At 38.7% G+C, this 15,399-nt stretch overlaps 1 protein-coding gene, 2 non-coding genes and 1 pseudogene across 3 annotated transcripts; 3 read left to right on the forward strand and 1 right to left on the reverse strand.

Annotated features, from left to right (window-relative positions):
- Nucleotides 1-1,726: 1,726 nt before the first annotated feature.
- On the reverse strand, nucleotides 1,727-1,845 carry LOC140676667 (5S ribosomal RNA). Its single transcript, XR_012048592.1, has one exon. It is a non-coding gene; the product is annotated as a 5S ribosomal RNA (ribosomal RNA).
- A 1,504-nt stretch (nucleotides 1,846-3,349) lies between these two features.
- Nucleotides 3,350-3,458, forward strand: LOC133571196 (5S ribosomal RNA; annotated as a pseudogene).
- A 2,890-nt stretch (nucleotides 3,459-6,348) lies between these two features.
- Nucleotides 6,349-6,467, forward strand: LOC133571171 (5S ribosomal RNA). The gene has a single exon (XR_009810327.1). It is a non-coding gene; the product is annotated as a 5S ribosomal RNA (ribosomal RNA).
- A 514-nt stretch (nucleotides 6,468-6,981) lies between these two features.
- Nucleotides 6,982-14,906, forward strand: LOC133570498 (uncharacterized). Its single transcript, XM_061923174.2, has 3 exons — nucleotides 6,982-7,369; nucleotides 8,386-8,616; nucleotides 14,355-14,906. Exons 1-3 carry the CDS (start codon nucleotides 7,267-7,269, stop codon nucleotides 14,681-14,683), a joined length of 663 nt encoding a protein of 220 aa, XP_061779158.2. The 5' UTR covers nucleotides 6,982-7,266; the 3' UTR covers nucleotides 14,684-14,906.
- Nucleotides 14,907-15,399: the final 493 nt, after the last annotated feature.

A 15,399-nucleotide genomic window follows, 5' to 3' on the forward strand; every position in this document is an offset into this window, starting at 1 on the left:
GGCCAATTGGTTTGAGATGGTATGAGATCAAGATGTCATCTTTAGATCAGGCTTTGTTTTTTCCACAATCACTGCCACATTAAAAAGTTAAAGTACCAATGATTGTCACACACACACACTAGGTGTGGCCAGATTGTTCTCCGCATTTGACCCATCACCCTTGATCACCCCCTGGAAGGTGAGGGGAGCAGTGAGCAGCAGCGGTGGCCGCGCCCGGGAATCATTTTTATGGTGATTTAACCCCCAATTCCAACCCTTGATGCTGAGTGCCATTTTTATAGTCTTTGGTATGACTCAGTCGGGGTTTGAACTCACAACCTACCCATCTCAGGACGGACACTCTAACCACTAGGCCACTGAGTAGGTGGATGTAGCAGGTGTTGTAGTAGGTTAATGGCTGCACCAATATGAAGGAAATAACAGGTCAGTATAGCTTTTACACACATAAATAACTTGTCAAACCTGCCAGCTAGCAGGCTAGGTTTACAGCGTCAGTTACCATGGTAACTGACTCTGACTTTGTCTTACCTCTCTTTTATTTTTGGAGGTCAAACTCTGGAGCTTTACATACTCAGGAGTTTGCACTTAACCTGCTCTCTGGAATATTCCCCCGGTGACTGTGTGAGTTTTGTGTAAACATGTTGATACACTTTGTTACAAACTGAGAGGAACATCAACCTCTCATAAATATTGTGTGTCTGAACATCCTCACATGACAATTCATCTTCCTATAGACAATCTATTGAAGAAAAGTGTTCATAATAAATATAAAGTTAGTAAAGATGTGAGAGTAAGAAGTAAACAAACCTGTTGTGTGTAACACAACTTGATGTTTTTCATGTTGTCGCTCCTTCTCCTCTTTTGTTGGACAAAGTTCCTCCTCGTACTCTGCTATGGTTCTTTCGCACATTTTCACACAATCACAACACTTTACACTCACACTTGATCTCTGCTTAGCGATGTGTTTTCATCTCTCTTTGTTAGCAGCTAACAAGCTAAGCTAACTAGCAAGCTAAGCTAGCTGGAGAAGCATCAAAGTGCGCTCAGACTAATATACAAACAGTTATTATGACTCTATTTAATAGAGTGTAATAAAGGACATATATGTGTACATGGACGCACAGATTAAGAACACTGAACTGTGACGACTGCAATAACGTCTTCACCGTCAGACGCCATCTTGCTTTATTCTCGCCCTGTTTGGTTCGCGCGCAGTTTTGTCAGATCTCGCGAGAGAAAAAATTAACCAGCTCTTTTCGAGATCTTGCGAGAGAAACAAGTAACCAGCTCTTCCCCCCCACCTCCGGTGAAAATAAAAATAAACTTTTGCATTTTCAAAAACAAAGACATACAACTTATTTTGGTAAATAAACAGTAGCTTATATGACCCCTTTAAATGATAAGTTGCCTGATCAGAGCGAGACGAGTCGTGGCTCCTCAGCTTCATGCAGGACGGAGTGGTAGGAGGCGTGGGCGAGGTTGACTGACTGCAAAAGACCACACCATTATTTTTAAATCAATCTAAATATTGCTCTAGTTGGTATTTGTGTTTGAAATCCTGTTGTAAAGGTTTGTACTTTCAACTGTAGTTGTAAATATTAAGTGGAATTTTATTATAATAACCGAATATATTCACTTATTTTGGAATAGTTGCAATTAAAGCAATACATGAATCACAACAGCTGTAGTCTCAGCACTTTGTAGCGCCCTCTGGCGTGAGTGTAAAAGCTTACAGCACCTGGTATTCCCAGGCGGTCTCCCATCCAAGTACTAACCAGGCCCGACCCTGCTTAGCTTCCGAGATCGGACGAGATCGGGCGTGTTCAGGGTAGTATGGCCGTAAGCCGAAAGACGAGGTAAAACCAACCTTTTTAAATGGAACTCTTACAGACGGGATGGAAGACATCCATCCATCCATTTTCTACCGCTTGTCCTTTTTGGGGTCGCGGGGGGTGCTGGAGCCTATCTCAGCTGCATTCGGGCAGAAGGCGGAGTACACCCTGGACAAGTCGCCACCTCATCACAGGGGGTGAAAGACAATTATTATTTATCTTAGAGCCTGTCGCGCATGCGTACACTAATGTGCTTTTTGTGGCTGTGTGAGGTGCAGCTCTCCATCCATTGTCTACCGCTTGTCTCTTTTGGGGTGGCAGGGGGTGCTGGAGCCTATCCCAGCTGCATTCAGATGCCACCTCATCACAGCTCTCAACACTGCTTTATGCGTAGGGACCGTCAATAAATCAACATTGCCTTGAAAATTGTATATCTGCTACATCAAAACACTGACTCATCTAAAAGAATGTAAATAATTAGTCATACCTCCTTATTGTGCATACCCATTATTTCATAATTTTAAAATTATATCCATGTTTAATATAAAAAAATAAGGATATTTTCCCAATAGTCTCAATGTCATACAACTTGGTAACCTAATTCCACTTATTAGTCATGCTAACCTTTTAGTGTAACGCACACCCTTTTATTTTAAAATAGGGTTTTATTTAAAAACAAAAAATAATACGTTTTTTAGTAAAAATCATGTGCATGATATATCTTATACAGATAATTATCAACATTTGTATTAGCTCCAAATGAGAGTCAAGTTGGTTTTATGTTGGATAGTCGTAGTTGTTGCGGGAGCTAAAAATGAAACCATGGTTTTCAATATTACTAATTTATATAAAATCATATTAAACTTACAATTTAAAACAAAAAGGTGTGAAACACATTAGAAAAATCACTTCTAATATTTAAAATGAATTTGGGATTTTAGGTCATATGACCAGGAATCTATTGAAAATAAACATTTGTTTTTAATATCAAAATGTTTTTGATCCTATTTTAAAATAAAAGGACTAATATAAAGTGGAATTGGGTTACTAAGTTGCATGATGACATGGAGACTTTTAAAACAAATAAATATTGTTTACATTAAAAAAATATTTAAATTATAAAATCAGGAACGATATTAAAATGTCGGACTATTTATTTGACCTCCTTTTAGATGAATCAGTGTTTTGATGTAGCAGATATACATCTTCGAAGACAATAGTAATTTATTGACGGTCCCTAAGCATAAAGTAGTGTTGAGAGCGGCACCTCTCCTGCAATCTCCCCGCAGCATGAGAGAGCAGTGTGGGCACAGTGAGGGGGAGCTTCCGCTGGAGCTCCGGAGGCAAATATCCACCGTGAAAGCAACTTGACCGCCGTAGCAAAGGAAGACAATCACACAGCCAGTAAAAGCACATTAGTGTACGCATGCGCGCCAGGCTCTAAGATAAATAACAATTGTCTCCCATCCCGTCTGTAAGAGTTCCATTTAAAAAGGTTGGTTATACCTCGTCTTTCGGCTTACGGCCATACTACCCTGAACACGCCCGATCTCGGAAGCTAAGCAGGGTCGGGCCTGGTTAGTACTTGGATGGGAGACCGCCTGGGAATACCAGGTGCTGTAAGCTTTTACACTCACGCCAGACGGCGCTGTTTCTCACGTCTTGCAAAAAAGAAATGTTTTTTTATTTCACTTTCAGTTCAATTTACCCTAACATGTCTAATATTGATCCATCTTTGGGCTGTTTTTGCCATCTTACCCGGCTACAAAAACACATGTCATATTATAAATTGACCAGTCACGGACTTTTGAGCGCTGATAGTCCGTCAATATGTTCAACACCGGGGTGATATGAACCAATCAGCGTGCCTTATTCCAACATCTCACACTTTCTAAGCCAATCAGATCCGCCTCTGTCCAACTTTCTTCAACACATTTAATATTTGGCCAATGACAGAACGGCTGCTTTACTTCCGGCCTCATTAGCATATTTCAACATTTAACCAATCACGGATGATGATGACATTCCGCTACCTCCCAATAAAGGAACTTCTTTTCAAAACAACATTGTATACTTTTTTAACACTTGAACGTACAAACAATATTTAATTTTCTGCAGCTGATAAGAAGAGGGGAGAGTATTATTCACCTGTTCACGTTTAGTAAGGTGAAGATACACAACTACAAGAAGTGAATGCAGTAACAGTTTGGCCCTACAGACGTTCTAGCAATATAACAATATAACAATGTATCATAATTAATACACAATATGAGAATGTTTGCTGTATAAATGAATGAATTAATTACTTAATTTAATTATAACACAACACGAGCAAAATAATGACAGTACATATGCAGGGATTACTTAAACTGATGTGTTGTGTTAATTTAGTAATATGAAAGTGTTGTTGTTTTATTTCATTTATAATTAATTGAACACAACATTAAACCGAGTACAAGACCAAATGTGCCAGATTTTGCTAATGTATTGTGTTGATTAACAATAGGAAATATATGACAATGATTTACTCGTCAATTACTTTATTTTATTTATAAAAGTTAAGGCCCAAAATTAAAAGGCATACAAGAGCCCGTGTATTTAAAAGGTATTAGTTTGCATTTCTCTTGAAGGACTTGGATGAATAAAGGCAGACACGTCTTCAAATCATGTCAGACTCGAGGTGGACTGTTGGCATGAAACAGTTTGTCAGCACTGGGACCTGAAAAATACTCCTGACTTAAAATACTCATACATAAAAACAAAACAAAAAAGAGCAAACAGGTGAAAGTAACGAGAAAAAGTTGCAATGAATTGACTCTTATAATACAAGGTGGTTTTTTTTTCCTTTAAAGCTGTCATTGCTCAAAAAATAATAATGAATAAAAATAATGTTGAATTATTGACCTATTGAAGGCTCCAATTACTGCACATTAAAAATTCTACTTTGAAATATTTGTTGGGGGAAATATTACATATTTTGTGTGTTTGCATATAAAAGGCAACATTTTCTTTGACAAAAATAGCATAAAATATAAAATATATTAACGTAAAATTGACGGATGTATCTGAAGTTGATATCGAAGTTTATTGGTTTAAAGTTAAAAAAATAAAAATAGCGTATGATGTTGTGGGAGAACACCTTGCAGCCCTAACTCGGGGCGGGGCGGGGTTTGGTGGCTGCATTCGGGCGGAAGGCGGGGTACACCCTGGACAAGTCGCCATCTCTTCACAGGGCCAACACAGATAGACAACATCCACACTTATATTCACACAGAAGGGCGGGGGTCTCAAACACGCGGCCCGCGGGGCAATTGCGACCTGCGCGACGTATTTTGCAGCCCGCACCTTAATATGAAAATGTATTGTTAGTACGGCCCGCAAGTTTTATATGAATGGCGCTTGAAAGCGTCATGCTTGTAAACCCTCCTGATTTTTCCGGGAGACTCCCGAATTTCAGTGCCCCTACCGGAAATCTCCAGGGGCAACCATTCTCCCGAATTTCTGCCGTTTTTCACCCAGACAACAATATTAAGGGCGTGCCGTGACGACACTGCCTTTAGCGTCCTCTACAGCCTGTACAAACAGCGTGCCAGCCCAGTCACATGTTGTATTTGGCTTCTGTAGACACACGTAAGTGACTACAAGACATGCTTGATCAATAGCCATACAGGTCACACTGAGGGTGGCCGTATAAACAAGTTTAACACTGTTACAAATATGCGCCACACTGTGAACCCACACCAAACAAGAATGACAAACACATTTCGGGAGAACATCCGCACCGTAACACAACATAAACACAACAGAACAAATACCCAGAATCCCATGCAGCCCTAACACTTCCGGGCTACAATATACACGCCCGCTACCACCAAACCCCGCCCCGCCCCGAGTTAGGGCTGCAAGGTGTTCTCCCACAACATCATACGCTATTTTTATTTTTTTAACTTTAAACCTATAAACTTTGATATCAACTTTAGATCTATCCGTCAATTATACGTTAATATTTTTTATATTTTATGCTATTTTTGTCAAAGAAAATGTTGCCTTTTATATGCAAACACACCAAATATGTAATATTTCCCCCGACAAATATTAAAAGTGGAATTTTTAATGTGCAGTAATAGGAGCCTTCAATAGGTCAATAATTCATTACAACATTATTTTTATTCATTATTATTTTTTGAGCAATGACAGCTTTAAAGGAAAAAAACACCTTGTGTTATAAGAGTCAACATTGCAACTTTTTCTCGTTACTTTCACCTGTTTGCTCTTTTTTTTTGGTTTTTATGTATGAGTATTTTAAGTCAGGAGTATTTTTCAGGTCCCAGTGCTGACAAACTGTTTCCGGCCAACAGAAAGCAACTTGACCGCCGTAGCAAAGGAAGACAATCACACAGCCAGAAAAAGCACATTAGTGTACGCATGCGCACCAGGCTCTGAGATAAATAACAATTGTCTCCCATCCCGTCTATTAAAGTTATATTTAAAAATATTAGTTTTACTTCGTCTTTCGGCTTACGGCCATACTACCCTGAACACGCCCGATCTCGTCCGATCTCGGAAGCAAAGCAGGGTCGGGCCTGGTTAGTACTTGGATGGGAGACCGCCTGGGAATACCAGGTGCTGTAAGCTTTTACACTCACGCCAGAGGGCGCTACAAAGTGCTGAGACTACAGCTGTTGTGATTCATGTATTGCTTTAATTGCAACTATTCCAAAATAAGGGAACATATTCGGTTATTATAATACAATTCCTCTAAATATTTACAACTACAGTTGAAAGTACAAACCTTTACAACAGGATTTAAAACACAAACACCAACTAGAGCAATATTTAGATTGATTTAAAAATAATGGTGTGGTCTTTTGCAGTCAGTCAACCTCGCCCACGCCTCCTACCACTCCGTCCTGCATGAAGCTGAGGAGCCACGACTCGTCTCGCTCTGATCAGCCAACTTATGATTTAAAGGGGTCATATAAGCTACTGTTTATTTACCAAAATAAGTTGTATGTCTTTGTTTTTGAAAATGTAAAACTTTATTTTTATTTTCAGAATGTTGAAATAGTTGTACTGGGGGTGGGGGGGGAAGAGCTGGTTACTTGTTTCTCTCGCGAGATCTGACAAGACTGCGCGCGAACCAAACAGGGCGAGGATAAAGCAAGATGGCGTCTGACGGTGAAGACGTTATTGCAGTCGTCACAGTTCAGTGTTCTTAATCTGTGCGTCCATGTACACATATATGTCCTTTATTACACTCTATTAAATAGAGTAATAATAACTGTTTGTATATTAGTCTGAGCACACTTTGATGCTTCTCCAGCTAGCTTAGCTTGCTAGTTAGCTTAGCTTGTTAGCTGCTAACAAAGAGAGATGAAAACACATCGCTAAGCAGAGATCAAGTGTGAGTGTAAAGTGTTGTGATTGTGTGAAAATGTGCGAAAGAACCATAGCAGAGTACGAGGAGGAACTTTGTCCAACAAAAGAGGAGAAGGAGCGACAACATGAAAAACATCAAGTTGTGTTACACACAACAGGTTTGTTTACTTCTTACTCTCACATCTTTACTAACTTTATATTTATTATGAACACTTTTCTTCAATAGATTGTCTATAGGAAGATGAATTGTCATGTGAGGATGTTCAGACACACAATATTTATGAGAGGTTGATGTTCCTCTCAGTTTGTAACAAAGTGTATCAACATGTTTACACAAAACTCACACAGTCACCGGGGGAATATTCCAGAGAGCAGGTTAAGTGCAAACTCCTGAGTATGTAAAGCTCCAGAGTTTGACCTCCAAAAATAAGAGAGGTAAGACAAAGTCAGAGTCAGTTACCATGGTAACTGACGCTGTAAACCTAGCCTGCTAGCTGGCAGGTTTGACAAGTTATTTATGTGTGTAAAAGCTATACTGACCTGTTATTTCCTTCATATTGGTGCAGCCATTAACCTACTACAACACCTGCTACATCCACCTACTCAGTGGCCTAGTGGTTAGAGTGTCCGCCCTGAGATCAGTAGCTTGTGTCATACCAAAGACTATAAAAATGGAACCCATTACTTCCCTGCTTGGCACTCAGCATCAAGGGTTGGAATTGGGGTTTAAATCACCGTAAAAATGATTCCCGGGCGCGGCCACCGCTGCTGCTCACTGCTCCCCTCACCTCCCAGGGGGTGATCAAGGTTAATGGGTCAAATGCAGAGAACAACCTGGCCACACCTAGTGTGTGTGTGTGACAATCATTGGTACTTTAACTTTTTAACGTGGCAGTGATTGTGGAAAAAACAAAGCCTGATCTAAAGATGACATCTTGATCTCATACCATCTCAAACCAATTGGCCGTTCATTATTAAGTGAAATGTCTTAAAGTCGCTTAAATTTGTCTTTAACCAAGCAACACTATGTTTTATCCAGTTACTCGATTAATAGAAAACATTTCCAGTAGAACACTTGATTAATAACGTTTTCAATAGCCACAGCCCTATATTTCATGTACGATTTAATATTAAGCATGTAGGAGTTAAAATGTGATTTGTTTGTGTCCTGTAGACATTCATCAGCTGATTGGACACCAAGAAGAATGTCTCCCTCATCTGCAGGGGGACAGTTTCACTTCAGAGGATCCACAGCCCTCACACATGAAAGAGGAAGAGGAGGGAGAGTGTGTTGTAGGGCAGGAGGAGGATGATGTCAGCAAGTTTCCACTGACTGTTGTCTCTGTGAAGACTGAAGAGCATGAAGACAAAGCACCTGAGTCCTCACAGCTTCATCACAGTCCAAGTAAGCACAACATCCACATATCATCTAATACAATGTTTGTGACACATGTTCATCCGGGGGCCACATTTATGACTAAAGATGGAGATATACTTGCTTTTTAACACCACCATTTAAAAATGAATGCTCATCAATCATCAACAGTGTAATTGCTGGGGTGTAACCATGTGACCTAGAGGCCGTCCTCCTTACCTCACGTGGTCAAATGAAGGCAAACATTAAATATGGCTTCTGTTTATTTACCTTTAGCAGCACATATGTCAGCATATTTCAAAGGTTTAGTGGTGAAGATTAGGGATGTATACCAAGTACCATTTTTTTTAGTACTGGTTCCTAATTATGTCGTCCACGAGGACCGTGAAGATTCTGGACTAACGACACAACTATTTGTATTTTTAATTCCAGCTGACTGACGTAACTATGACACGTTGTCACATTGAGTTCAGCTGCCGCTGCTACACATTAAAATCAGCTTTGAATAATGACAAATAAGGAAGCAACAACATGCAAAAGTGTGATGTGTGTGTTATTGACAAGAAGATGACATAACTGCATTTCACCTTGCACTGCACACATAGTTGACTTCTTTAAGACTTCAAATAAACAGCTGTTTTTTTTTTCTTTTTTTTTTTTTTTCTTTATTTAACCAGGTAAAATCCCGTTGAAATCAAATATTTCTTTTCCAAGGGAGACCTGGCCAAGAGGGCAGCAGCAAGGTTACATCTAAAACAGTAAACAACACATAAAACATGACATTTACAGCATTAAAACTTGCTGACATAACACATGTGCATACAGACAAGGTAGACTGCAATCCTTTCACAGAAGCTTTAAACTCATGTCATGTAACAAGGGTTTGAAGTTGAATATTTGATTGTAGGTTATTCCAAGCTTTTGCTGCTGAAAACCTAAATGCTTTCTTGCCCAGTTCAGTTCTTTCTTTGGGGACGACAAATTGCAGAACATTCATTGAACGAAGATTGTGACTTCCTTGTTTCTTTGTTAAAATACAAGATGGATAAAATGGGGTGATACCCAGAATGGTTTTGTAGATGAACACATACCAATGATTGAGGCGTCGAGCACATAAAGATGTCCAGTTAACCATTGAGTATAACACACAATGGTGAGTAAGTTAACCATTGAGTATAACACACAATGGTGAGTAAGTTAACCATTGAGTATAACACACAATGGTGAGTAAGTTAACCATTGAGTATAACACACAATGGTGAGTAAGTTGGTGATGAATCTCAGTGCCCCGTGGTACACACTATCCAGCTTGTGGAGACAACCAGCAGTAGCATTCATGTACAACACATCTCCATAGTCAATAACAGGTAAAAAGGTTGTTTCCACCAATTTCTGTTTCACAGTAAAAGAAAAGCAAGACTTGTTTCTATAATAAAATACCAGTAAAAGTTTCAGGTTTTTTTGCAACATACTGAATGTGCTCCTTAAAACTCAAGTGGTCATCAATTAAAATCCTAAATATTTAAAAGCAGATACTAACACAATTTGTTGCCCATTTCTTGTTTAAATGTTCTCACACAGTGCTGATCTTACAGTTTTTGATGTGGTAAAGAACATGTTTTTTCTGCATTTAAAAGCAGTTGAAGATAGCAAAGTTGTTCTTGTACTCTGTCAAATGCTTGTTGTAGATATTTAAAGGCCTCAGCAGGAGTCGGTGCTGTGCAGTATATGACAGTATCATCAGTTTAGGAATGGAAAGTTGAGTTCAGAATATTCTGTCCAAGATTATTAATTAATAATGGGCCCAACACAGAACCTTGAGGGACACCCTTTTCCACTTGCTGTACGTCCGAGAAGGAACCTTCTATCTGAACAGCCTGAGTTCTGCTTGTGAGGTCATTTGCAAACCATCCAACTGCTTGCTGAGAAAAACCAATAGCTGAAAGACATTTGATTAAAATGACATGATTAACAGTATCAAATGCCTTTGAAAAGTCAATAAAGAGGGATAGACAGCACTGCTTCTTGTCAAGAGCTTCAGTTACATCATTTATAAACTTCATAGCAGCAGTAACAGTACTGGGATTTCTGCCAAAACCTGACTGAAATGGTGAGAGAATAAAGTTGGTGTCCAAAAAGTCTTTTATCTGTTCACTGATAAGGGATTCAAGCACTTTTGCCAGAACAGAGAGTTTAGAGATCGGTCTGTAATTATTTAGATTACTAGGGTCACCTCCTTTTAATAGGGGGATTACAAGGGCAGATTTCCAATCCAAGGGGATTTCATTTGAAATTAGAGTAAGGTTAAAAATGTGAGTCAGTGGTCCATCTATAATTTCAGCTGCCAACTTTAGGAAGAGCGGCTCCAACTTATCTGAGCCAGCTGGCTTTCTAGGTTTAAGTTGTTTTAGAGCCCTCATGACCTCTGTTGTGGTAAAGGGCGTTAAGTTAAAAACCTGGGTATTTTCAACGGTTCTTTCCGAAGTTTGCGGAACTTCAGTAGAGTTGTCAGAATTATAGAGAAAACCAGAGGAAATAAAATGATTATTATAATGACTACCCATTTCTCTTCTGTCACTTACTCTGACACCATCAACAAGTATACTAGGTGGGAGATTGACTGAATTACAGCAGGCGGACAAAGATTTGATGATTTTCCAAAACTTCTTTGGGTGTTTGAGGTTTTCAGTTGTTGTGGAGAAATACAATTCTGATTTGACTTTCCGAAGGAGAGAGGTAAATTGATTTCTTAATTGTCTGAAATTCAACCAATCTGCTTCTAACCCTGACTTGCGTGCCCTGGCCCAAGCAGCATTACGCTCACGCAATACATCTGACAGGTCCGATGTAAACCACTGATTGTCACGTCCTTTAACCCTACATTTTCTAAAAGGGGCATGTTTTTTCACTATACTCAAGAAGTTTTCGTGAAAATATTTCCAAGCCAGTTCAACATTATCAAAAAGAGCAATTCTATCCCAATTAAAAAGATGCAAGTCGTGTAAAAATGCTTGCGTCTCAAATAATTTCATATTATGTTTTTCAAGAAGACGAGGCTTGCTTTTAGGAATCCTTGTGTCTCGCACTACTGCAATCCCACAATGATCACTCACATCATTAGGGAAAACACCAGATGCAACACATTTGAAGGGCATATTTGTTAGAATTAAGTCAATGAGTGTAGCTTTTTGAGGGCATTTAGGATTAGGTCTTGTAGTTGAGTTAATTAATTGTGTTAAATTTAGAGATTCACACTGTGCTTTCAAAGTGTCAGACACAGTTGTGAGCCAGTCCCAGTTCAAATCACTATTTCATTGTATTTCAGTTGAGACAGAAGCTTCACAAGAGTAGATAGGGAATTACTAGGGGCAGATGGAGGCCTATAACACCCCACTACCATAATGTGGTGATTTCTAGCTAATTAAATTTCAAGTGTTAACAGTTTTAATGTTCCTGAGGGAACTCTCCTGAAGGAATCAATAAAGTACTATCTATCTATCTATCTATCTATCTATCTATTGAAGTTATTTACTTACTGATTCAGAGAGCACTAATTTAACATCAAACCGCTGCTTAATATATATGGCCATCTACATATATATATATATATATATATATATATATATATATATATATATATATATATATATATATACATATATATATATATGGTCGGTCAGTACGATAGACATTATAGCCATGAATGTAAATATCTTTATCAAGCACAGATTGTTTAAGCCAAGTTTCAGATAAGACTACAATATCAGCATTTGTTGAGTTTATCCAGATCTTTATCATATCCACTTTAGGGACTAAACTCCGAACATTGATATGAATAATCCCAAAACCAGATCTAGTTTTAAAATTCGCAGGTGTACAACATTGTGTAGGTGTATCATGGCCTGGATTAGTCTCAACATTTCCTGAGAGCAATAACAATAATATAACTAAATATTTGCGCTTAAAGTTACCATATTTTGAGTCGGTCTTTAATCTGTGAAAGTAAGTGCTCACAATAGGGGAGGATGCAGTAATGTTGACGTGATCTCTCAAAACAAGGAAACAATAAGAATGAATGGACTCTACCATAGTATGCAGCCATTTTGTTTTGTCCAAAGTCACAGAAATCTTCAACTGAGATAAGGCCGAGGTTATTTTGTAGCTGCCACGATGATGAAATGTCAAATTATCAAATATGTCAAACTGTGCATCTTGAAGTAGCATAGCTCGTGAGTGGGGGTGACCAGACCCATTTGGGACACCAGTAAAACCACACAAAAGTATAAAACACAATATAGTAATTTGTGACATTGTGAGAGGAGAAGTTCCACTTGTTTCACCACTTTTGAAGATGTTAGCAGACAGGGCTAAAGACTAGCAACCAAGGCCGACGGGTGGAAGCCCGTAGACAAAGCCAATGGCTGGAGGCAAACAGCAGGTCGATGGAAGGCTAGTAGGCAGGTCGATAGTGGAAGGCTAGCAGGCAGGTCGATGGTGGAAGGCTAGGAGGCAGGTTGATGACGGAAGGCTAGCAGGCAGGTCGATGGTGGAAGGCTCGTGGCGCGGTTGGTAGAGTGGCCGTGCCTGAGGGTTCCTGGTTCAATCCCCACCTTCTACCAACCTAGTCACGTCTGTTGTGTCCTTGAGCAGGACACTTCACCCTTGCTCCTGATGAGTTGTGGTAAGCGCCTTGCATGGCAGATCCCGCCATTAGTGTGTGAATGAGTGAATGAGACGGGATGAGTTTGCTAAGTGCAAAAATGAGTCGAAATTTTTGAATGAAAGAAACTGCTGTTCTAAATGTGTCCTATGGATGTCGCAATAGCAATTCTTTGTATCTTTGTAGATGATGCTACATATGTAAAACACAACTAAAACATATGATGTTAGCGCACCAGTCGGGAAAAATGAGCAAACTACATCAGTAACATCCTGTAATTTGATTTTGATATTATTTATTTATTTTGATAGATTGAAAATGAACACCAATGAGTTGACTGATGAACATTATCACATAATTGATTCTGAAAGTGTAAAAAAGGACAACTAAAGATAGAATACTATTGTATGTAAAATAAACATTTATATGATTTGTACATTTTCAGAATGTGTTTGTTCTATTTTTAAACAAAGAAAACAATCTGCAGTTGTCTTTATTTTTACGTTATCTTGCCGTGATTTTACCAGTCCGGCCAACTTGGAGTAGATCTTTCTCCGTGTGGCCCCCCATCTAAAATTAGTGTAAACACCCCTGGCCGAGTTCTTCCTGCGAAAAGCAGATACGAGAAAAAAATCTAATTATGAAATGGAATAGATCCCTAAAGATTTGTTGAGTAATATCAAGGATTATCCGTCGGTGGCGTTCCCAGACATGTGGAACTATCTTGAGTTCCAGACGTCATTCTACACCACAAATTATGGTTAAGTTTAGAGATAAAGTTTAGGTGTCATAGACCGTATACAGAATAAAATATTTACACACTTTATTTCAGTGAGTGTAAAGTTAAGAATGCCTCAATCAATGCTGCCTTGTACTTATAAAAAAAACTTGCTCCTCATCAAATTTCCAAGTCTGTTTTTGTACTCACTTTTGAAATAATTTTAGTGGCTGGGACAAAAGGAAGTATTTCCCGTGTTTTTATTGATTGTTTTGCTACACACTTTTAACACAACACACGAAAGAACACAAATAATGTCATTGTGTTAACAGTGTCAGTCCAAAACTATTTCTATTCTCTCTTTATCTTATTTACTTATTTACCCAACAGACGTTCAACAGCCCCTTCACATCAAAGAGGAAGAGGATGATCCACAGCCCACCTACATTAAAGAGGAAGAGGAGGATCCACAGCCCACCCACATGAAAGAGGAAGAAGAGGATCCACACATGAAAGAGGAAGAGGAGGGAGAGTGTGTTGAAAGGCAGGAGGAGGATGATGTCAGCAAGTTTCCACTGACTGTTGTCTCTGTGAAGACTGAAGAGCATGAAGACAAAGCACCTGAGTCCTCACAGCTTCATCACAGTCCAAGTAAGCACATATCATTTTATTCTCAGGGCATTCAATCCATCACAACTGGACTGTTCACTTTGTCTTAGAAGACTCATCCAAGTAGGCTTCATCACTTCATGCTCATACACTTCAAGTCTTAAATCTAATCATTGGAATTTAGAGGGGAACTGCACTTTTTTGGGGAATTGTTCTATAGTTCACAATCATTATAAAAAAAATGATGGTGGATATATATATTTAAAAAAAAAACACATTCTAAGTAGGGCTGGGCGATATGGACTTTTATTAATATCTCTGTTTTTAGTCCATGTCACGATACACCATATATATGTGGATATGTTTAGGCCATGTCACGATACACCATATATATGTGGATATTTTGCCTTAGCCTTGAATGAACACTTGATGCATATAATGACAGCAGTATGATGATTCTATGTGTCTACTTTAAAACATTCTTCTTCATTCTACATTAATATATGCTACTTTTAAACTTTCATGCAGAGAGGGAAATCACAACTAGGTCAATTTAGCAAAAGTGTATTTATTAAACAGTTATTAAGCAGTGGCACAAACATTCATGTCATTTCAAAACAGAAAGTGCAAGATTGTCAGAGACATTTTAAAAGAAGCTATTAGTGCACTTTTGTGCATGATGTCAATAAGATGACATATCAAAACAACACTAAATTAAAGTGCACTTTTTGTACAGAACGCCACTACAATAGTTTAAAACAAATAAACTGCACTTTTGTGCATGATGTCTAAGGCTGCAGCTAACGATTATTTTTCTATCGATTAA

The sequence above is a fragment of the Nerophis lumbriciformis genome, linkage group LG28 (genome assembly GCF_033978685.3).
Source record: "Nerophis lumbriciformis linkage group LG28, RoL_Nlum_v2.1, whole genome shotgun sequence".
Taxonomy (NCBI): Eukaryota; Metazoa; Chordata; class Actinopteri; order Syngnathiformes; family Syngnathidae; genus Nerophis; species Nerophis lumbriciformis.

Coding starts and splice junctions, on each gene's coding strand:
- LOC133570498 (XM_061923174.2), top strand. CDS start 7,267: ATGTGCGAAAGAACCATAGCAGAGTACGAGGAGGAACTTTGTCCAACA. Junction 7,370..8,385: donor AGTTGTGTTACACACAACAG/GTTTGTTTACTT, acceptor TGTGTCCTGTAG/ACATTCATCAGCTGATTGGA. Junction 8,617..14,354: donor ACAGCTTCATCACAGTCCAA/GTAAGCACAACA, acceptor TTTACCCAACAG/ACGTTCAACAGCCCCTTCAC.